This window comes from Bufo gargarizans, chromosome 11, assembly GCF_014858855.1.
Source record: "Bufo gargarizans isolate SCDJY-AF-19 chromosome 11, ASM1485885v1, whole genome shotgun sequence".
NCBI classification, from domain to species: Eukaryota; Metazoa; Chordata; class Amphibia; order Anura; family Bufonidae; genus Bufo; species Bufo gargarizans.
The window spans coordinates 69,947,206-69,970,223 of NC_058090.1; the positions used below are offsets into that span (position 1 = coordinate 69,947,206).

General features: G+C 48.3%; 1 protein-coding gene across 3 annotated transcripts; it reads left to right on the forward strand.

Moving 5' to 3' along the window:
- Positions 1-1,116: 1,116 nt before the first annotated feature.
- Positions 1,117-5,967, forward strand: LOC122921857. Of its 3 annotated transcripts, XM_044272143.1 has the most exons (3): positions 1,117-1,822; positions 4,253-4,372; positions 5,275-5,967. In XM_044272143.1, the coding sequence occupies exons 1-3, from the start codon at positions 1,162-1,164 to the stop codon at positions 5,868-5,870; spliced, it is 1,377 nt and encodes a 458-aa protein (XP_044128078.1). In that variant the 5' UTR covers positions 1,117-1,161; the 3' UTR covers positions 5,871-5,967. The 3 variants fall into 3 exon arrangements, with proteins under 3 accessions (XP_044128078.1, XP_044128079.1, XP_044128077.1); XM_044272144.1 differs by lacking the exon at positions 4,253-4,372; XM_044272142.1 differs by lacking the exon at positions 1,117-1,822 and having other exon boundaries at positions 1,995-4,372.
- Positions 5,968-23,018: the final 17,051 nt, after the last annotated feature.

Genomic DNA, 23,018 nt, shown 5'->3' on the forward strand with positions numbered 1-23,018 from the left:
TGTATATATATAAACTGGCACTACAGGGAGCATTATATACTGGTACTAAGGGGGAACATTATATATACTGGCTCTACTAGGGGGCGTTATCTACAGGAATTACAGGGGGATCATTATCTACTGGCAGTACAGGGGAAACATTATATCTACTGGGGAAACGGAGGAACATTCTATACTGGAACTATGTGGGGAGCATTATAGATATTAATATTGGCACTACAAGGGAGTATTATAATACAAGTAGCACTACAGGGGGGTTATAAAAGCACTGGGGCTTTAGAAATACAGGGGCACTGTAGGAGGGTTTTTATAAATACATGGGCACTATGCTTATATTATTACTACTGGGGTACTGTAGGGGCATTATTATTGGGCTCAGTATATAGGCATTGCTATTATTGGGGGCACTCTTATGGAGTATTATCACTAATGAGGGCAATCTGGGACCACTGTTATTTTGGGGCTATCTGTATGCCACCGTTTTTTTGACAGCATTGGGGAGCACAGAGGGCACATTATTGGGAGTAGCAACAGGATGACACTGGCATGTATAAATGTGGGGGCTGATCTGGGGTCTGTATAAATATGGGGTCTGAGTTGTAAAATCTGTAGCAGTCTGCCATCTATCATGTGCCATATAGTAATACTGGTGTATTTTTATACCAGAGTCACCTGCCTATGATGGTCTGGAGGATGAAAAAAAGAAAAGGAAAGTGAACATCTGAAATCCATTAACACGTCACCTGTAAGTCACTGGATCAGCCCTTAACTGCTTCTTTTCAAATGTATTTTAAAGAAGTTCTGTCACCTGTCCCGACTAATGATGAGTGGCAGGGGCAATATTCAAATTGGCAATATTTCAGAAGTATTTGGAAGAATATTCGTCATATATTCGCAAATTCAAGATCATTTTCTTGATTGGGAAAAGTCGGCAATGTCATATTTGCGTAAAGTAAGGCCGGACAAGAAGCGCAGCGTTAAGGGGAGGCCGGCCATGAAGAGCGTTTGGCTGAGAGGGGACAGGTGAGTGAGGGGTTAAGGTGCAGGGAGGCTAGAAAGGGCGCGGGTAGTCAGGGGAACAGGGGGAGGGGCTGCCGGCCAGAGTGAGGAGGAGGCGGGGGGCAGAGGCATTCGGCCAGGGAAAGCAAACGGAGCGGCAGCATGTCGGAGCGGCCGTTATCAGTAGAGGAGATGTTGGAGTGGCTGCGCAGGGAGGCGGAGGTGCGGGGGCCTGGCTGGTTGCAGGAGCAGGTGGGTGCGTGCGTCATTGCCCCTGCTTCTGCAGCTACCCCCACTGTGAGGGCTGTCCGGCCGCGGCGGGGTGTCCCACCGGCGCGCCTTAGTCCTGACTGCACCCCCAGGGTCCGGCGCCGAGTGGGGAGCCCCTCCAGGGACCCTCCGCGGCGGAGAGGGTCTGCTCAGCCTTCAGCAGGGCGCTCTCGTCGCGGGAGGAATCCCAGTACACGGCGGGGCCCGGAGCGGAGTGGGACGCCCCTTCCCCCACTCTCACCTGCTAGTCCTGAGGATGCGGGACCAGGAACGGTGGACCGGCCCAGTCCAGGTCCCAGCGGGCGGTCTACTCAGCGGGGTGAGGAGATCCATGTGCGGCGGGTTGCGCAGTCGGAGCAGGAAGAGCTGTGCAGGCCCAGTGCAGGAGCGGGAGCGGCGGCAGAGGACCGGAGGCCAGTCAGCATCATCCAGCGGGCAGTTCGAGACGTCCGGGAGGAGTCGCCTTCTACGTCCAGGAGGAGTGCCGAAGTAGAGGATGTGCGGCGGGAGTCAGGATCTGCGGCAGCGGGAATCACAGCGCCCGTGGTGCCTGGTGAGACTAATTGGGGTCCCTTATTAGCGCAGGGTTTCCCGGTGGGTAGTGTTGGGGGGGGGGTGGCCATGGGCGATTTAGGTAAGGGTTTGGGGCAGTTGCTGGGGGGTTTGGCGGGGTGGTTGGCTAGTTTGGGGTCTGCGGGCGGGTCGCCATTGCCGGCGTGGGGGGTGGTGCCGGGACCGGTGGCGGGGTCGAGTGGGGGAGTGGTGTCGGTGGAGACGCAAGTTGGGGGTGAGGAAGAGGGCCAGAGGTTAGATGATAGAGCGCGTGGGGAGGTGTATGTGTGCTTTGAGGGCCCGTTGGGGGCCCATTTGAAGCAGGAGGTAAAGGAAAAGATCTGGAAAGGGGAATATGTGGAGATTTTTTCCTTGCTTCCTTTGGAACGGTTTAATTTGGATAGGGGGAAGAAAGATGAGGGAAAGAAAGAGGATGAGGAGAAGCGGCGGCATAGGTTAATTCCCCGCACATTTGCTAATTGGCTGCAAGCGTTTGCCATATTAGCAAGTGTCATTGGGGAGAAGGCTCCGGAATGTTGTTCGGCGTTGTTCTGTTACCAGGATGCGATAGGGGAGGCGTATCGGGTGTACGGCGGTGTGGGGTGGCTCCGTTATGACGAGCAGTTTCGGCAACGGAAGGCGGTTAGGTCAGATATACGGTGGGACCACAAAGACATTGGGTTGTGGTTGAAGGTGACGGCTCCGCCTAGGGCTGGGCAGTCCTTTCGGTCAGAGCCTGGGGGATCATCCCCGGGGGCATTGGCGGCAGCATCTGCGAAAGGGTTATGTTTCCTCTTTAATGAGGGGAACTGCAGATTTGGAGCTAAGTGCAAATTCAAGCATGAATGCTCAGGGTGTGGAGGGGCACATGGGGTTAGCCGTTGCTTTAGGGGCGGAAGGCAGAAGGGGGGGGATGGTGTTGGAAAGGGGTCGGACGCCGGTGCGGGTGGAAAGGATGCAGGAATTTCTAGATAGGTACCCGGACCGGGCGGCGGCCAGGCTATTGGGGGAGGGTTTTAGGTGGGGTTTTCGCATCCCGGCAGAGGTAACGGCGGGGCCTGTGGTTCATAAGAATCTTAGGTCCGCGCTTGAGCATGCGGATGTGGTGACCGAGAAGTTGAATAGGGAGGTTGCGTTGGGGCGGATGGCGGGCCCGTTTAAGGTGCCGCCGCTTCCGAGCCTGAGGGTGTCTCCTTTGGGGGTGGTGCCCAAGAAGGAGCCGAATAAGTTTCGGCTCATTCATCATTTGTCTTTTCCGAAGGGTGCGTCGGTCAATGATGGTATAGATCCTGAATTGTGTTCGGTGGTGTATACGTCATTTGATGCGGCTGTTGGATGGGTGAGACGGTGTGGGCAGGGGGCGCTGTTGGCGAAAGTTGATGTTGAAGCGGCGTTTCGGTTGCTTCCGGTGCATGTGGAGAGCATGGGTTTGTTGGGATGTTATTGGGGGGGGGAGTATTTTGTGGATAGATGTTTGCCTATGGGGTGCTCTCTCTCGTGTGCGTATTTTGAGGCGTTCAGTTCATTTTTGGAGTGGGTGGTGGTGGAGGTTTCGGGTTGTGCGTCGGTTATCCACTATCTAGATGACTTTTTGTGTTTGGGCCCGGCGAATTCTCGGGTATGTTCTTTGTTGTTACACACGGTTCAGTCGGTTTTTGCACGTTTTGGGGTGCCGCTAGCGGTGGAGAAGACGGTGGGCCCTGTTACCGAGTTGTGTTTTCTGGGGATTGTTATAGACACGGTCAGGATGGAGTGTCGGCTTCCGGCGGACAAGTTGCTGGATTTGAGGCGTGAGATCAGTCAGGCCATAGGGAGGGAGAAGATTAGGTTGCGGGAGCTGCAGTCATTGTTGGGGAAGCTTAATTTTGCGTGTCAAATTATGCCGATGGGGAGGATTTTTTGTAGACGGCTGGCTGCCGCTACAGCCGGGGTGTCAGCGCCGTATCACTTTATTAGGTTGCGGAAAGAGTTGAAGGGCGATTTAAGGGTGTGGGCAGAGTTTTTGGAACGTTATAATGGTAGAACGTTGATTATGGGGGAGGTTTGCGATTGTGCAGATTTTGAGTTGTATACGGATGCGTCTGGGGGGGTGGGTTTTGGTGCTTACTGTCAGGGGCAGTGGTGTGCGGGCGGATGGCCGGAGTCGTGGGTGGAGCGCGGTTGGGTGTCAAATATTGCGCTGTTGGAGTTGTTTCCTATTGTGATGGCGGTTGTATTGTGGGGGGATAGGTTTGCGAATAGGAAGGTGCGCTTTAATTGTGACAATTTGGGGGTTGTTCAGGCTATTAACAGCCTGTCAGCGTCCTCCCCTCCGGTGGTTAGGCTGTTACAGTTTTTGGTGTTGCAGTGTTTGTCAATTAATGTTTGGGTGGTGGCGAGGCATGTGGCGGGTGTGACTAATTCTGTGGCGGACTCTCTTTCTCGTTTACAGTGGGACCGGTTCCGGCTTCTTGTTCCAGAAGCGGAGTTGGAGGGTCTGGAGTGTCCGTCGTGGCTGTGGGGGATCTTGGAGGAGAGGTGATGGGGTTGCTTAGGGATTCGCTGAGCCCTGGTACGTGGAAGGAGTATGGGAAGGCGTGGGACATCTGGGAGAGGTGGATTGGTGACTGGGGTTCGGGTGGGGAAGATGGGGGGGTCAAGCTGGTGATGTTGTTAGGGCATTTGAAAGGGGAGGGGTGGTCGGTGTCAAGGGTCAGTCGTTTAGTTGCGGGTATAGCTTTTGGTTTTCGGCTGCGGGGGTTGGAGGATTTAACTAAATGTTTCTTAGTGCGGCAGGTTTTGAAAGGCTGGCGCAGGGGGGCGGGTAGGGTGACAGATAGTAGGAGACCGGTTTCGTTTGATTTGTTGGTTCGGATGGGGGAGAAGTTGCGTATGGTGTGTAGCTTGGGAGGGGAGTTGGAGTTGTTTAAGGCGGCATTTGCGTTGGCATTTTTTGGGGCGTTCAGGTTGGGTGAGTTGGTGAGCGGCAGTGTTTGTCGTGCGGGGGGGTTGCTTGGTGAGGACGTGGAGCTTAGGGAGGATAGGGTCGTTGTGCGGATTCGCAGGTCTAAGACGGATCAGGAGGGCAGGGGTCGACAGGTTACGTTGTTTTCTGTTACGGGTTGTGGTATGTGCCCGGTTCAGTGTGTAGGGAGGTACTGGTCAGGCAGGGTGGCGGAGGGGTTGCCGTTTTTTCGTCATGCGGATGGTTCGTTTCTGTCGAGATTTCAGTTCTTAGCGGTGTTTAGGAAATGTTTGCGGAGTTTGGGGGTGAATGATAAGGATTATTCTGGGCATTCGTTCCGGATTGGGGCCGCGACTGAGGCGGCGAGATTAGGGGTCAGTGACGAAGTTATTATGAGGATTGGGCGTTGGGAGTCGGCGCGATTCAGGTCTTATGTTAGGCTGGGTCTTTTGTAATTGTGGATATGTAGTTGGGGGGGCTGAGTTAATTTTGTTTTTGTTTGATTGCAGGTTTTCCGGTGGCCTTGGTCTGGATTTTAGGACATTCCTATGTGTTCTGGGGGGCGATTAGAGCCGATGTTAGGCCGAATGGCCGCCAGCTGGGGCTGAGCTCGGCGGTGGCTACGGTCAGGTGGTTAGGGGTTAGAGGAATGTTGTGGGGTGGGGTTTTGCGGGAGGTGCAGCGTTTTTCACGGTTGGACAGGCCTCCGGATGTGTTGGTGCTTCATGTGGGGGGCAACGATTTAGGGAGGCGGCCGTTTAGGGAGTTGGTGCGAGATGTGAAGTTCGACCTGCTGAGGATTTGGGCGTTATTTCCGGGTGTTGTTACGGTGTGGTCTGACATAGTGCCGCGTAAGTCGTGGAGGGAGGCCAGGTCGGTCGAGAGCATTAATAAAGCCCGGATCAAGGTGAATAGGGCGGTGGGCAGGTTTATGGCGCGGAATGGGGCTGTGGCGGTACGTCATGAGGAGTTGGAAAAAGGAGTCGGTGCATTTTGGAGGGCGGATGGAGTGCATTTGAATGCGGTAGGGACTGATCTGTGGTCTTTGGGGATCCAAAATGGAGTGGAGATAGCGTTACGGATGTGGAGGGACGCGCAGGCTTGAGGAGGTCAAGCTGCGCGTTCTTGGAGGCGGGGGAGGTCCTGGAAGTAAAAAATATGGTGGTATCTGAGGATGGGAGGGCCCCGCGGTAGGGGCTGGACTCTCATGGAGGAGCCGGTACTAACGACCTAGGCGTCCATCAGTTGCTGCCTCCGAGCTGGGTTCAACGGCTGGGGGCAAGATGGAGTCGTAGGTTTGTTACGGTGTTGATGAGGTCATTGGGGCTTCTAGGACCTCCCTCGTCATTGGTTAATTTATTAAGTTATGTTATGTATTTAATTAATAAACGGCTGCTGTGGCCGATTAAATCCAAGCAGTTGTGTCGTGTGGTTATTTATATGGGGGCTGGGAGGGAGTTACGTATTATGTGGGGATGAGGGACTGACCATATAGCCAATACACTCTTCAAGTAAGGCCGGACAAGAAGCGCAGCGTTAAGGGGAGGCCGGCCATGAAGAGCGTTTGGCTGAGAGGGGACAGGTGAGTGAGGGGTTAAGGTGCAGGGAGGCTAGAAAGGGCGCGGGTAGTCAGGGGAACAGGGGGAGGGGCTGCCGGCCAGAGTGAGGAGGAGGCGGGGGGCAGAGGCATTCGGCCAGGGAAAGCAAACGCCCACCCTCCCGTCCCTATGTAGGGCAGTGATAAAAAAAAAAAAAAAAAAAGAGAAAGGGGGTATGGAATGGGGTGTTGAGGAATGGGGGGGGAAGTGTTGGTGATGGTTGGGGGGGTTGGAACTGGCGACCGTGGTAGGATAGGGTGATTGGGCTGGAGTGTTTGTCATTGCAGTCGTGGAGGCGGGGGAGGTCCTGGAAGTAAAAAATATGGTGGTATCTGAGGATGGGAGGGCCCCGCGGTAGGGGCTGGACTCTCATGGAGGAGCCGGTACTAACGACCTAGGCGTCCATCAGTTGCTGCCTCCGAGCTGGGTTCAACGGCTGGGGGCAAGATGGAGTCGTAGGTTTGTTACGGTGTTGATGAGGTCATTGGGGCTTCTAGGACCTCCCTCGTCATTGGTTAATTTATTAAGTTATGTTATGTATTTAATTAATAAACGGCTGCTGTGGCCGATTAAATCCAAGCAGTTGTGTCGTGTGGTTATTTATATGGGGGCTGGGAGGGAGTTACGTATTATGTGGGGATGAGGGACTGACCATATAGCCAATACACTCTTCATGCGTGCGAAATACAGGCGTGGGTCACTATAGCTACATTTTCCAAGCTGCTAGAAGTTTCCTGAGACTAAAGAAAATGGCTGGCATGGCAGAACATTACAATAGCTTTATATGCAGTGTGGGGTTTTGCTCTGGTAGACAGGCTAGCGGACGCAGTATAGAGGCAATCACAAAGTCTTTAACTTAAACAGTTCGGTGTTTATTCACACAGAAGGCAAATCAAATGACCGTTCACAGTCTTGGTGTTTGTTCACACCATGCAATGTCCATAGAACAAAATCTTCACCTGGTTAGCAGTTTTCCATCCGCAGTCCACAGCAGGCTTTAGGGGCCTGTTTCCCGGAATGCGTCTCTCAGCTCTTTAGCACGGCAAAAATTCACAAGTCCCAAAACACAGAGACTCCCCAGCTTCCCTGTCAGATGGAGGAAAAACCACAACCAGCTGAGACTGCTGGCTGGGTTTTATATAGGCCAAAAAGACCCGGCCTGGAGCGTAGGGAGAAGCCACCCACCCAGCACTTACTGGCTACTCCCAGTAAGAGCCGGCCCGAATCAGCTTTACAGCCATACTAACAACAAAACAGTGTCAGTCAGCACTAGCTGACTACCGGCTTTTACCTCACCGAGGCCAGGAATCTCGGTGACACATACCTTCCATCAATGACGGCCCCTTGCGCCTTCCTAAAGAAGATAGACTGCTCCAATATATTCGCGATGGCGAAATCGGCACAAAGGCTCCATTCACATGTCCGTAATAATGGGTCCACATCCGTTCAGCAAATTGCGGAACGGGTGGCGACACATTCATTCTCCATGGAGCAGGAATGGATGTGGACAGCACACAGTGCATTTCTGGAGCGCGCTGCCGATCTTCCGGTCCGCGGCTCCGGAACAAAATAGAACATGTTCTATTATTGTCTACAATTGCGGACAAGAATAGGCATTTCAATGGGGGTGCCGGCCGGGTGTATTGCGGATCTGCAATGCACTACGGACATGTGAATGGACCCTAATGATGCGAATATTTTGGCGCAATACGTGCAACTTCACATTTTAACAGATCTGACTACTTATTAGTGATTGGTGCACTAAGTATTGTTGTGAACCTGTGACATCATAACACTATGTATTTAGCATGTATGTATGGACAGCTGATCCTATCAGCTACACTATATCACTATCTAACCTACATTGACTATCTTCCATTACCTATCTGTTGTAGGAAGGTGCAAGGGTCCGTCATTGACAGAAGGTACGTGTCACCAAGGTTCCTGGCCTCGGTGAGATAAGAATCGGTAATTTTGTGTGTCAGAGGCAGCTTGTGCTCGGTGACACTGTTTTAGTAAGTGTGGTTGTAAAGCCAATCCAGGACGGTTCTTTTTGGGATCAACCAAAGAGCAAGGTTGGTGGCTGTTCCCCATGTCCAAGCCAGGTTTTGGGCTGGGGTTCAAAAACCCATCCAGCAGCTCAGCTGGGTGTGGTATGTTCCTCCAAGTGATAGTGGAGCTGTAGAAGCTCTGTGTTTTTGGGAGCTGAGGAGATCCGCCATACTGCATGGCTGAGAGCTGCATGAGAGCCGTCCTGCTGGGAGTCAGGCGCCCTAAAGCCTGCTATGGTGGTCTGCCAGGTGATTTATGTTATTTTGGGAGCTCTTGCTGTGTGAACTAACTCCAGGACTCTGTAAAGCATTGTTTTTCTTTTCTGCCTTTTCTGTGTGAATAAACACTGGACTTTTGTTTTTTCAACCGTGGTCTTGCCTCTGTATTGCGTCTGCTTACCTTCCCTACCAGAACAAATCCCTAAAATTGGTGGCTTGCAGCGGGCAAGCGCAGTGAGGCTGGCGTGATCGCCAAAATATTTTTGGCTTGCACACGGGTGTATGTCGTTTATCAAACCTGCTAGATTTAAACCTGTGTCACGTGACAAAATGGAGGCTGTTTTGAAGGCCCTCATGGAGGCTAATCTGCAGCAGCAAGAGACCAACTGGTTGCTGCTACAACACGTGATGGCTTTGCAAACAGCGGGAGAAATCCCAAGCATCTACGATGCCCAGAAAGCACTCCATGCAGCGATCCCTAAGATGAACCCACAGATGACATTGAAAAATACCTGGCGATGTATGAGAAAGTGGCCACCAGGGAAAGGTTGCACCCGGACCAGTGGGCTGAGGTCCGTGCTCCTTTCCTGGCATCAGAGTCTCAGCGCGTGTACTTCGATTTGCCGGACGATCAAGCGGCCGAATACCCAAAGGTAAAGGGGGAGATTTGGGCAAGACTGGGGGTAAATTTGCTGGTCCGGGCCCAGCAGGTGCATCAGTGGGAGTTCAACCCGGCTGAGCCCGTGAGACCCCAGTGTTATAACCTGCTCAACCTTTTGCAAAAGTGGCTACAACCTGACGTGCTGAGCCCCACTGCTATGCTGGACCGATTGCTAGCACACAGGTTCTGGAGGGCTCTGCCACCCCACCAGCAATGGATTGTTCAGGTCTCTCCAGGTAATGCACTGGAGAGGGTCGACCTGGTGGAGCGCTATGAGGCTACCTGGAACTTACAGAGGGGTTCTTTTGGGAGGGTGGCACTCAAATCCCATGTCCCTCAGCCCCGGACCCGGTGACTGGTGCCCACCAAACCTGCCCGGGATGAGGCCCCTGTAGACCCCGCTCCAATGGTCTGCTGGCGGTGTCGGGGGCCTGGCCATGTTTGAGCGGACTGTCCATAGCAGGGGGAACCCATGGACACAAACTATGGCTTCCTTCAATCATTGTATGCCAGGAAACTGTGTGCCGTTGGTGCTCCGGAGCTGGTTCCCAGCACTTTGGCCGGCTTCGAGAGTGACTGATACCCTAGAAGAGTGGCCGGCTCAGGGGGGAGACCAGAACCCTGGGAACCTGAGTCTGAAGGGCCAGCTATAGGGGTGACCGCCACTTCAGTGGAAGAGGGGGAAATAACCCCGCTAAGTGTAATGGTGGGAGACATGGAGGACTTGCCGCTGGGGCCTGAGCTGGCAGACCTCAATGTCTCCGGAGATAATTTTGGTACTGCACAACACCGGGATCCAACCTTATCCCGAGCCTGGGAAAATGTACTAATAATAGATGGTGAACCACAACAACCACAGGCAGAGTCGGTGTTCCCCCGTTTTGTGATTCATCAGGATATGTTGTATCAGGTAAATCAGCTGTGAGGTGAATCCATTGAACAGTTGGTGGTGCCCCAGGCTTATTGCAAACTTGTATTAGAGTTAGCCCACTAGCATGTTCTCAGGGGTCATCTGGGAATGCAGAAAACACAGGACCGGATACTACAATGGTTTTACTGGCCTAGTGTGTTTAAAGAGGTAGACGAGTTCTGTAAGTCTTGCCCGACCTTTCAGGCAACTAGCCCCCAGCACCTTTTTTGCAGTCCCTTGGTGCCTCTCCCGATCATCGAGGTACCGTTTGAGCGAATCGCTATGGACCTAGTAGGCCCAGTACCAAAGTTTGCTAGGGGACATCAATACATTTTGGTTGTCCTCGATTACGCCACTCGGTACCTGGAGGCAGTGCCACTGCGACATACATTGGCGAGACTTATAGCTAAAGAGCTAATGGAAATATTCTCCCGAGTGGGCTTAACTAAAGAGGTCCTGACTGACCAGGGGACCCCTTTTATGTCCAAGTTGATGAGGGAACTCTGTAAGTTACTGCGTATTAAACAGTTACAGACGTCTGTGTACCATCCAAAAACAGATGGACTGGTTGAAACAAAACTCTAAAAACCATGTTAAAAAGGGTGGTGTCCAAAGATGGAAAGTATTGGGACCTTCTTCTGCCCTATCTCATGTTTGCAGTGCGAGAGGTGCCCCAGGCCTCTACTGTGTTCTCGCCCTTCGAATTGCTATATGGAAGACATCCTCGTGGTTTGTTGAACGTAGCCAAAGAGGTGTAGGAACAACAACCCACTCCGCATAAAAGTGTCCTTGAATATGTTACCAAGATGCAACAGCGGATAGAGACCGCTTTGACTCTTGTCAGGGAGCATACTGAGCCTAGAATCGGATCTATAATCGGCAGGCCCGGGTCTGGCTCTTTAACCCGGGTGATCGGTTTTTGGTTATGGTGCCGACCGTGGACAGTAAATTCCTAGCCAAGTGGCAGGGGCCCTACGAGGTACGTGAAAAAATTGGAGACGTAAATTACAAGGTACACCAGCTGGGCAGGCGAAAGCCGGAGCAGGTTTACCATGTTAATTTACTAAAAACTTGGAAGGATAGGGAAACCGGGTTTTCTAGGGGAAGAGGTTCCGGCTCCTCTGTCTGATGCTAGGGCAGTGGTTGCCACAATGCTGACAGCCTCTCCTCTAAACAGGCTCAGGAGACCAGGGAGTTTATTAGTCGGAACGCGGATGTGTTCTCAGACCTCCCTGGACGCGTTTCCGTGATCCAACAGGACATTGTCACTCACCAAAGTCCAGTTAAAGCCATACCAGGTGCCCGAGGCTCGGTGAAAAGCCATCTCGGAGGAAGTGCAGCTCATGCTGCGGCTAGACATCATTGAGGAATCCAAAAGTGAGTGGGACAGTCCTATAGTCTTGATTCCTAAGCTAGATGGGACATTAAGATTTAGTAACGATTTTAGAAAATTTAACGAAATATCTAAATTCGATGCATATCCCATGCCCCGGGTAGATGAACTAATTCAGAGGTTAGGCCAAGCCAGGTATTTTTCTGTTTTGGACCTCACCAGGGGGTACTGGCAGGTACCCTTGAAGGAGGCTGCCAAAGGGAAAACTGCCTTCGTTACACTAGAGGGGCTGTTACTCTTATAAGGTATTACCCTTTGATCTGCATGGCGCCCCCGCCACTTTCCAACGTCTAATGGATATTGTACTTCGTCCACATCGGCGGTATGCCTCGGCTTACCTGGACGATATTATCATTCACAGTACCGACTGGGAAAGTCACCTGCCCAAGGTAAAGGCCATAGTGGACTTCCTTCGAAAGCGGGACTAACAGCTAACCCAAAGAAATGTGCGATAGGGTTAGAGAAGACTAAATACCTTGGGTATGTCATTGGGCGCGGAGTCATCAAACCCCAAGTAAACAAAATAGAGGCGATACGGAATTGGCCCCGACCTACCACCTCTAGACAAGTAAAGTCGTTAATGGGGATGGTAGGCTATTATATGAGGTTTGGCCCCCATTTTGCCACTTTAGCGGCTCTGTTGACAGGGTTCTTAAAGGGACGGAGGTCCGTGATAGTCCGCTGGAATGACCAGGCGGAAGAGGCTTTCTCCGCTTTGAAGTTGTCCCTGTGTGGGTCCCCGGTTTTGGTGACGCCCGACTTCAAGAGGGAATTTGTGGTACAGACCGATGCCTCCGAAGTAGGTCTCGGTTCGATACTGTCTCAGGAATTCAACGGGGAGGAGCATCCCGTTGTCTTCCTCAGCCGTCATCTCACTCCAGCAGAGACCCGATACAGTATAGTGCAGAGAGAGAGAGAGAGATCATTTCAGTAATCGTCTTGTTAACTCAGGTGAGAATGTTGACGAGCACAAGGCTGGAGATCATTATGTCAGGCTGATTGGGTTAAAATGGCAGACTTGACCTGTTAAAAGGAGGGTGATGCTTGAAATCATTGTTCTTCCATTGTTAACCATGGTGACCTGCAAAGAAACGCGTGCAGCCATCATTGCGTTGCATAAAAATGGCTTCACAGGCAAGGATATTGTGGCAACAATTTATAGGATCATCAAGAACTTCAAGGAAAGAGGTTCAATTCTTTTTAAGATGGCTTCAGGGCGCCCAAGAAAGTCCAGCAAGCGCCAGGATCTTCTCCTAAAGAGGATTCAGCTGCGGGATCGGAGTGCCACCAGTGCAGAGCTTGCTCAGGAATGGCAGCAGGCAGGTGTGAGCGCATCTGCACGCACAGTGAGGCGAAGACTTTTGAGAAAATGCCTGGTGTCAAGAAGGGCAGCAAAGAAGCCACTTCCCTCCAAAAAAAACCATCAGAGACAGATTGATCTTCTGCAGAAAATATGGTGAATGGACTGCTGAGGACTGGGGTAAAGTCATATTCTCCGATGAAGCCTCTTTCTGATTGTTTGGGGCATCAGTAAAAAGGCTTGTCCGGAGAAGAAAAGGTCTTGTCCGCTATTATCTCTTGGGGAGGAAGTTCCGTCTGGTGACCGACCACTCCCCTCTCAAGTGGATGAGCCAGGCCAAAGAGAGGAATGCTCGGGTCACCAGGTGGTTCTTGTCACTGCAAAACTTTAAGTTCACAGTAGAACACAGGGCAGGCCAGTTACAGAGAAACACGGATGACCTGTCCCGAGTACTCTGTCTAGCTTGTGTTTACCCCATCAGAGTTGAACAAAGGGGGGAGGAATGTAGGAAGGCGCAAGGGTCCGTCATTGATGGAAGGTACGTGTCACCGAGGTTCCTGGCCTCGGTGAGATAAGAATCGGTAATTTTGTGTGTCAGCGGCAACCAAAGAGCAGGGTGGGTGGCTGTTCACCACGTGTAGGCCAGGTTTTGGGCTGGGGTTTAAAAACCCAGAAGCTCAGCTGGGTGTGGTATGTTCCTCCAAGTGATAGTGGAGCTGTAGAAGCTCTGTGTTTTTGGGAGCTGAGGAGATCCGCCATACTGCATGGCTGAGAGCTGCATGAGAGACGCCTGCTGGGAGTCAGGCGCCCTAAAGCCTGCTATGGTCTGCCAGGTGATTTATGTTATTTTGGGAGCTCTTGCTGTGTGAACTAACTCCAGGACTCTGTAAAGCATTGCTTTTTTCTTTTCTGCCTCTTCTGTGTGAATAAACACTGGACTTTTGTTTTTTCAACCGTGGTCTTGCCTCTGTATTTTGTCCGCTTACCTTGCCTACCAGCTCAAATCCCTACACTGTATAATATATTAGCTAACTAACTAAATATCTAATATAATGACACAGGAAAGCAGAGAGCACAGTAATAACACTGCTGTCTCTCTTAGATCTGCAAAATACTGCATACAATGGCTACTGTGGAGATTCTTATATAGTAAGGGGTAGGCAACTTTCCTATTGGTTGCTAGGGATGTTGCGAAGCTCAGACAAAGACATTGCAGCCTTCTCATTGACCCACAAGCAACAAGGGAGGTTACTGATGAAAAAAAAATCTTGAATATTCGAAATTACGAATATATATATATATATCACTATATTCTAAAATATTCCCGAATTTTCGAAGTACCGATATTCGCGATTAATATTCTCTATTCCTGATGTAAATTTAAGTAACTACTTGCATTCCCCATGCAATAACAATTCTGGAGCATTTATTCTTATGACTCTATGTTATGCAATTTCTTTATTGTTCCAGGCTATGAAAGATAATATTCAGGATAGTCTGAAGAAAGGGCATATTCGACCGTCTGTATCTCCTATAGGAGCTGGATTCTTTTTTGTGAATTAAATTGATGGTGGCTTGTGCCCAGTGGCGTAACTAAAAATGACTGGGTCCGACAGCAAATGTTTTAATGGAGACCCCTACTGCAGCAAATTCTTCACAACCTCCGACTCTAGTGCAACCCCCACTCCTGTAGCTTGTCAAGATCGCTCTCCCAGACAAGCACCGACAGCCACTCAGTCCATTTCCTACAGGGTCTCTGTATACAATCTCATTTTATAATACTTTTGAGGGAGTGGTGACAACAGAATCTTTTAGTCCTCCTCCTGGGTAGGCCCCTTCTAAGTTCGGGCCCTAAAACAGAGACGCTTCCCCTGTTTCCCCTATAGTTATGCGACTGATTGCACCCCTGTATAGATTACAGAGAACTTAATAAAATCATGGTCAGAAACTAGTACCCCCTTCCTTTCATTCCTGATCTGTTCAATCAAATTGTTGGGGCTCAAAGTTACACCAAAATTCACCTTAGAGTAGACTACAATTTTATTAGAATACGGGAGAGGGATGGACGGAAGACGGTGTTCAATACTAATGGGCATTTTGAATACCTAGTGATGCCCTTTGGGCTGTGTAACACCCCAGCTGTGTTTCAAAATCTCATAAATTATATTTTCTGAGAGTTCCTGTGTCAGTTTTTTTGGGTATCTCGACAATATTTTGTTTTTTTCCCCTCCTATATGGTCTCATGTTAAGTAAGAAAGGTCCTCCAAAAACTAAAGGGACCATGAACTGTTTACTTAGCTAAGGAAATGTGAATTTGGTGTAAGAGAAGTCTCGTTCCTGGGTTATATGCTGTCACCCCAAAGTTTCTGCATGGACCCGCTGAAGTTCAAGTTGTCCCTACTTCTCTTAAGGCCCTTCGACAATTCCTCAGTTTTGGAAACTACTTGTCACAGGTTAAGGGGAAGGGAAAACACCAAATACACACCACAATGAATAGACAACAATCTGGGCCTCAAAAGCTAAGGAAGGGGGATGGTGACCTCCTAGTAATCCCCAGGACTTTACCTAACTCCTGCCAGTAGGAGCAGATCCTGATGGCGGAAATACTCATACACTGTATACCTAAAGCCCTGTTAAAACTGACGAGCCCTAGGATAGGTAGCAGGGGATGAGACAGCTGGTTCCTTCCAGAATGAAGGAACCTGTGTCTCCCTGAGGCCTAGAAACAACACACACCAAATAATAAGAAACAACGAAGGTAAACAAGTACTTAGCTTAGAGATGTATGGAGAAGCAGGAGAGCCAAGACAAACCAGCACTAGCAACTCCAAGCAGAAACTATCAACCACATGGTCAGCAGTATGAGGCGGATCTAAATAGAGCCTCATCACTGATAATGAGCTGCACCTGAGGAGAGGTGAGATCCTGCCAAACAACAAAATACATAGAAGAAAACAGAGAGACCTATCAGATAGCCTCACATGCAGCAAGTGTATCCAATCTTTTCTCCTCTCTCACAGGAGGGACCGTGACAGTACTCACCCTTCTGCGTGTGGCCTCTAGACACCCATTACCGACTTTATCAGGATGCGCCCTGTGAAAGGTCCTCACAAGGCGACTGGCATTCACATCGGTCGCAGGAACCTATATTCTTTCCTCTGGTCCGTAACCCTTCCAGTGCACGAGGTACTGAAGAGATCCGCAAAGAATACGTGAGTTCACTATCCTGGCAATCTGAAACTCAAGTTTACCATCCACCATGACAGGAGGTGGTGGCAGGGAGGATGATACAGCAGGTTCAACATATCTTTTCAGCAATGACTTGTGAAACACATTATAAATCTTCAAAGCCTGCAGAGGCTCAAGATGAAAAGCAACCACCTCATCAGCCAATATCCTCCGAATCCCCCCCCCCCCGGGAAAGCTACGCGACAAGGCATCCGCCTTGACGTTTTTAATCCCAGGATGGTAAGTGACAATGAAATTAAATATAGTAAAAATCGACGACCATCTGGCCTGCCTTGGGTTCATACGTTTAGCTGACTGCAGGTAGGCTAGATTTTTGTGATCAGTAATTACAGTAACGAGATGAATCGCTCCTTCCAACCAATGACGTCACTCTTCAAAAGCCAATTTAATGGCAAACAACTCTCTATTACATACATCATAATTTCTTTCGACAGAAGAGTTTTTTAGAGAAAAAACCACAAGGGCACCATTTGCTAGAAGAAGAACTCTGCAACAAGACTGCTCCAACCCCTACCTCTGATGCGTCAACTTCCACAAAAAATGGCTGTGATACATCAGGTTGCACCAGAATAGGAGCAGAAGCAAAACATTCCTTTATTGCTGAAAAAGCATACAATGCTTCTTCAGACCAGACTGAGAAAACCACCCCTTTCTTATTTATATCAGTTAATGGTTTAACAACAGTTGAGTAATTCAAGATAAATTTGCGGAAGTAGTTGTTGAACCCCAAAAATCGCTATCAAAACTATCAAGAATATCCAAAATTCTGCTGGGAAACTATCAAAAATACTGTTTTCAGAAACAATGGAGCATAATTTTGTTGAACAACCTATAGAGGAATCAATGCTACATATACCACACCTACAAATCTGAAAAAACGCCTGCAAAACGCATATGCGTTTTTTCCACATACTGAAAATTTTTATGTAACTATACCAATTATTGAAGTTTTATTCAACATATACGCTTAACTTTAATACAGAAAATTTGAATAAGTTTTTAATTGTCATTTTAGTTTACCATTATATATATATATGTATATATATATATATATATATATATCCTATATATTATTATACATTTTTTTTATCATTTTAAAGCCAATATTGATAATTTAACTCAAATAAAGGATGTAATATTATAGAAATAATAGAAATTTGAAAAAAAAACCTCATGCAAAACGCATATGGGTTTTTTCTTTGTATTAAAAGTACACACACAACTACATCAACTACTGATGTTTTATTTCCAATTAACATATGTACTAAGTTCTAAGTTCGAATTGTCTGAAACTGAATTTATCATACTGTTATGTCATTTATTATCTAAGAATTCTATGGCAACAACTGAAAAAAAACATGCGAACATTCAAATTCATCATAATATCCACAATAACTATGGAAAAATACATAGGAACCATACAATAATCGCATGAAAATCGCATAGAAAATAATCATGAATTTTTATCGAAAATCTATATACAGGGTGGGCCATTTATATGGATACACCTTAATAGAATGGTTGGTGATATTAACTTCCTGTTTGTGGCACATTAGTATATGTGAGGGGGGGAAACTTTTCAAGATGGGTGGTGACCATGGTGGCCATTTTGAAGTTGGCCATTTTTAATCCAACTTTTGTTTTTTCAATAGGAAAAGGGTCATGTGACACATCAAACTTATTGGGAATTTCACAAGAAAAACAATGGTGTGCTTGGTTTTAACATAACTTTATTCTTTTATGAGTTATTTACAAATTTATTCAAATGTTCGTTGGTGGTGAAAATTCGAATTGGGTTTGTTTGTTGCCAGCAATATTCGCAATCTTGTGATCGCTTATCAGAATAACATCTGAAGGATTTTCAATAGTTTTCTTGTGATTTTTGTTGAGTGGGTCTTTTTTGGATAATCTTGCTAAACAGGTTTCGAGGTTAACACCTCTTCCTCAGTAACTATATCCGAAATGCCCCAAAAGCAATCCTTTTATAGCAGATTGTGTGCTGCTTGAAAAACCTGGAATTGGTTCTCTCTTATTTCAAAACCCAGAAAACATATGGTTTTATAATTGAAATGTGCTTAAACAATTGGAAGTATAAACAATAAAAAATTATCTTAATATAGATTTTCAATAGGAATATACAGAGTGGGCCATTTATATGGATACACCTTAATAAAATGGGAATGGTTGGTGATATTAACTTCTTGTTTGTGGCACATTAGTATATGTGGGGGGGGGGGGGGAACTTTTCAAGATGGGTGGTGACCATGGTGGCCATTTTAAAGTCAGACATTTTGAATCCAACTTTTGTTTTTTCAATAGGAAGAGGGTCATGTGACACATCAAACTTATTGGGAATTTCACAAGAAAAACAATGGTGTGTTTGGTTTTAACGTAACTTTATTCTTTCATGAGTTATTTACAAGTTTCTCTTTGTTTACAGCCATTGACATGTCGCCGAGGTTAACACGTGTGGAGCGGATAAAAATTGTGTTGATGTCTGGTGAACGCAGTAACCGGGTCATTGCAGCAGATTTCAATGCAAGACAGCCTATGAGACCACCCATCTCCCATGCTACAGTTAGCAAACTGCTTGCTAAGTTTCGTGAAACTGGTTCAGTGTTGGATTTGCCAAAATGTGGACGCATGAAATCTGTCACTAATAATGAAACATCAGTGGCTGTCCTAGCTTCATTCAGCAAGAGCCCACAGCGTAGCACTCGCCGCATGTCACTGGAGAGTGGCATTAGTCGAACATCCCTTCGGCAGATATTAGCTACTCACAAATGGCACCCTTACAAACTCCAGCTACTGCAGCATCTCAACGAAGATGACCCAAATCGGCGCACTGAATTTTCAGAATGGGCAAAACAAAAATTGGAACAGGACCCTCAGTTTTGTTCGGTGATGAGGCAAACTTTTATGTGAATGGTGAAGTTAACAAACAAAACCACCGCTATTGGTCTGACACTAACCCACATTGGATAGATCCCTCCAAGACTGTTGGAACCAAAAAATTGATGGTATGGTGTGGTATATGGGGTACAAAGATAGTGGGGCCATTCTTCATCAATGGAAACCCCAAGGCCACTAGATATGTAAAATTGCTACATGATGATGTGTTTCCCTCTTTATGCACTGAAGCTGGCACGTTCCCTGAGTTTTTCCAGCAAGATGGTGCACCACCACATTATGGGTGTCAGGTCTGAGCATTCCTAGATGAACAGTTTCCTGGAAAGTGGATTGGTCGTCGTGGGCCAGTTGAATGGCCCCCAAGGTCTCCCGATCTGACCCCCTTAGACTTATATCTTTGGGGTCATCTGAAGGCAATTGTCTATGCTGTGAAGATACGAGATGTGCAGCACCTGAAACTACGGATACTGGAAGCCTGTGCTAGCATTTCTCCTGCGGTGTTGCTATCAGTGTGTGAAGAGTGGGAGAAAAGGGTTGCATTGACAATCCAACACAATGGGCAGCACATTAAACACATTTTATAAGTGGTCAGAAACTTGTAAATAACTCAAGAAAGAATAAAGTTACGTTAAAACCAAGCACACCATTGTTTTTCTTGTTAAATTCCCAATAAGTTTGATGTGTCACATGACCCTCTTCCTATTGAAAAAACAAAAGTTGGATTCAAAATGTCCGACTTTAAAATGGCCACCATGGTCACCACCCATCTTGAAAAGTTTACCCCCTCACATATACTAATGTGCCACAAACAAGAAGTTAATATCACCAACCATTCCCATTTTATTGAGGTGTATCCATATAAATGGCCCACCCTGTATATTCCTATTGAAAATCTATATTAAGATAATTTTTATTGTTTATACTTCCAATTGTTTAAGCACATTTCAATTATAAAACCATATGTTTTCTGGATTTTGAAATAAGAGAGAACCGATTCCAGGTTTTTCATGCAGCACACAATCTGCTATAAAAGGATTGCTTTTGGGGCATTTCGGATATAGTTACTGAGGAAGAGGTGTTAACCTCGAAACCTGTTTAGCAAGATTGTCCGAAAAAGACCCACTCAACAAAAATCACAAGAAAACTATTGAAAATCCTTCAGATGTTATTCTGATAAGCGATCACAAGATTGCGAATATTGCTGGCAACAAACAAACCCAATTCGAATTTTCACCACCAACGAACATTTTAATAAATTCCCCTGCAATCTCGTGAGATTACCTAACGGGACTCACAGTTACCACGTGGGACGCCAAGTCACGGCAGAAACAGACACCAACACATAGGTGAGCATCACGGAGACAACAGCCAAAGTCAGCGTGATCAAGGAGGGTGAGTGCATTGCATTTGGAGTGGGACGCCACTCAAATCAGCACAAATATCACAACAAAACAGTGAGTAATACCACACCTCTCATCATTGTATTAAAACTCGGATGCAGAAATAAACCAAATCCCTAGGAGTGGACTGGGAGTTGAACAAAAAAATAACAGTGACTGATGCATTATTTTTATATGCCAAAGAAACACTGTTACATATCTATTGGGGTCACCAACCTATATATTTCAAAGTAAGGCCTCATGCACACGACCGTTGTGTGCACCTGTGGCCGTTGTTCCGTTTTCCGTGATTTTCTGCGGACCCATTGACTTTCAATGGGTCAGTTGAAAACTCGGAAAATGCACCGTTTGTCATCCGCCTCCGTGATCCGTGTATCCTGTCCGTCAAAAAAATATTACCTGTCCTATTTTTTTGACGGACAACGGTTCATGGACCCATTAAAGTCAATGGGTCCGTGAAAGAACACGGATGCACACAAGATTGGCATCCGCATCCGTGATCCGTGGCCGTAGGTTACTTTCATACAGATGGATCCGAAGATCCGTCTGCATAAAAGCTTTTTCGTGAAAACTCAGATCCGACAGTATATTCTAACACAAAGGCGTTCCCATGGTGATGGGGACGCTTCGAGTTAGAATATACTACGAACTGTGTACATGACTGCCCCCTGCTGCCTGGCAGCACCTGAAGGGGTTAATTGTGCGTATCATAGCCCCCTGTAAGAGATCAGGGGCTGCCAGGCAGCAGGGGGCAGACCCCCCTCCCTACCCAGTTTTAATTTCATTGGTGGCCAGTGCGGCCCCCCCTCCCTCTATTGTATTAATATAATTGGTGGCCAGTGCGGCCCCCCCTCCCTCCCTCTATTGTATTATCATTGGTGGACATTGTGCGGCCCCCCTCCCTCTATTGTATTAATATCAATGGTGGCTAGTGCGGCCCCCCCTGGCCCCCCCTCCCTCCCTCTATTGTATTATCATTGGTGGCCAGTGTGCGGCCCCCCCGCCTCCCCCCCTCCCTCTATTGTATTCATATCATTGGTGGCCAGTGCGTCCCCCCCGGCCCCCCTCCCTCCCTCTCTTGTATTATCATTGGTGGCACAGTGTGCGGCCCCCCCGGCCACCCCTCCCTCCCGCTATTGTATTAATATCATTGGTGGCACAGTGTGCGGCCTCCCCTCTCCCCCCCCGATCATTCGCTGTTCAATCGATGGGGCTCCAATCGGTAACCATGGCAACCAGGGCGCTACTGCAGTCCTGGTTGCCAAGGTTACTTAACATTACTAGAAGCATCATACTTACCTGCTGCGCTATCTGTGATTGGCCGGGAGCTCCTCATCCTGGTAAGTGACAGATCATTAAGCAATGCGCTGCACAGACCTGTCACTTACCAGTAGGAGGAGATCCCGGCCGGTCACAGACAGCACAGCAGGTAAGTATGATGCTTCTAATATTGCTAAGTAACCATGGCGATTAAACTGGGTCTCCGATCGGAACTCTCTGCTGCCACCAATGATCGGGGGGGGGGGGAGAAAGGGGAGGCCGCACACTGTGCCACCATTGATATTAATACAATAGCGGGAGGGAGGGGTGGCCGGGGGGCCGAACACTGTGCCACCAATGATAATACAAGAGAGGGAGGGAGGGGGCCGGGGGGACGCACTGGCCACCAATGATATGAATACAATAGAGGGAGGGGGGGAGGCCGCACACTGGCCACCAATGATATGAATACAATAGAGGGAGGGAGAGGCCGCACACTGTGCCACCAATGATATTAATACAATAGAGGGAGGGAGGGGGGGCCGGGGGGGGCGCACACTGTGCCACCAATGATAATACAATAGAGGGAGGGAGGGAGGCCGCACTGGCCACCAATGATATTCAAACTAGGGAGGGAGGGGGTCTGCCCCCTGCTGCCTGGCAGCCCCTGATCTCTTACAGGGGGCTATGATACGCACAATTAACCCCTTCAGGTGCGGCAATGGGGGACGGATCCGTTTGCAATTGCACCATATTGTGTCAACGTCAAACGGATCCGTCCCCATTGACTTGCATTGTAAGTCAGGACGGATCCGTTTGGCTCTGCACGGCCAGGCGGACACCAAAACGACTTTTTCCTTCATGTCCGTGGATCCTCCAAAAATCAAGGAAGACCCACGGAAGGAAAAATGGACACGGATCACGGGACTGCGGAACCCGATTTTGCGGACCGCAAAAAAAAAAACGGTCGTGTGCATGAGGCCTTAGGATGAGAGTGAAAGCTGCATCCTGAAACTGGAACTTATTATCTATAAGACTGATATTGCCTTGATATCAACAACTATAACTAACAATTGATACTTCATTAACAAGTGAAAGGACCTATGATATTTTCAGTTAACACTACAGTGACTAGATCAATATTGCTTCTACACTGTGTAGGAGAGTCCCCGGAATAATAATGGACGGACGATACGTGCCACCAGAGGTCCTGGCCTCGGTGGAGTAAGAACCGGATCATTGCGGTTACAGCGGCGAATGCTGCTGGCGCAGCGTGTCCGGGCCGGTTCTTACTGGGAACAG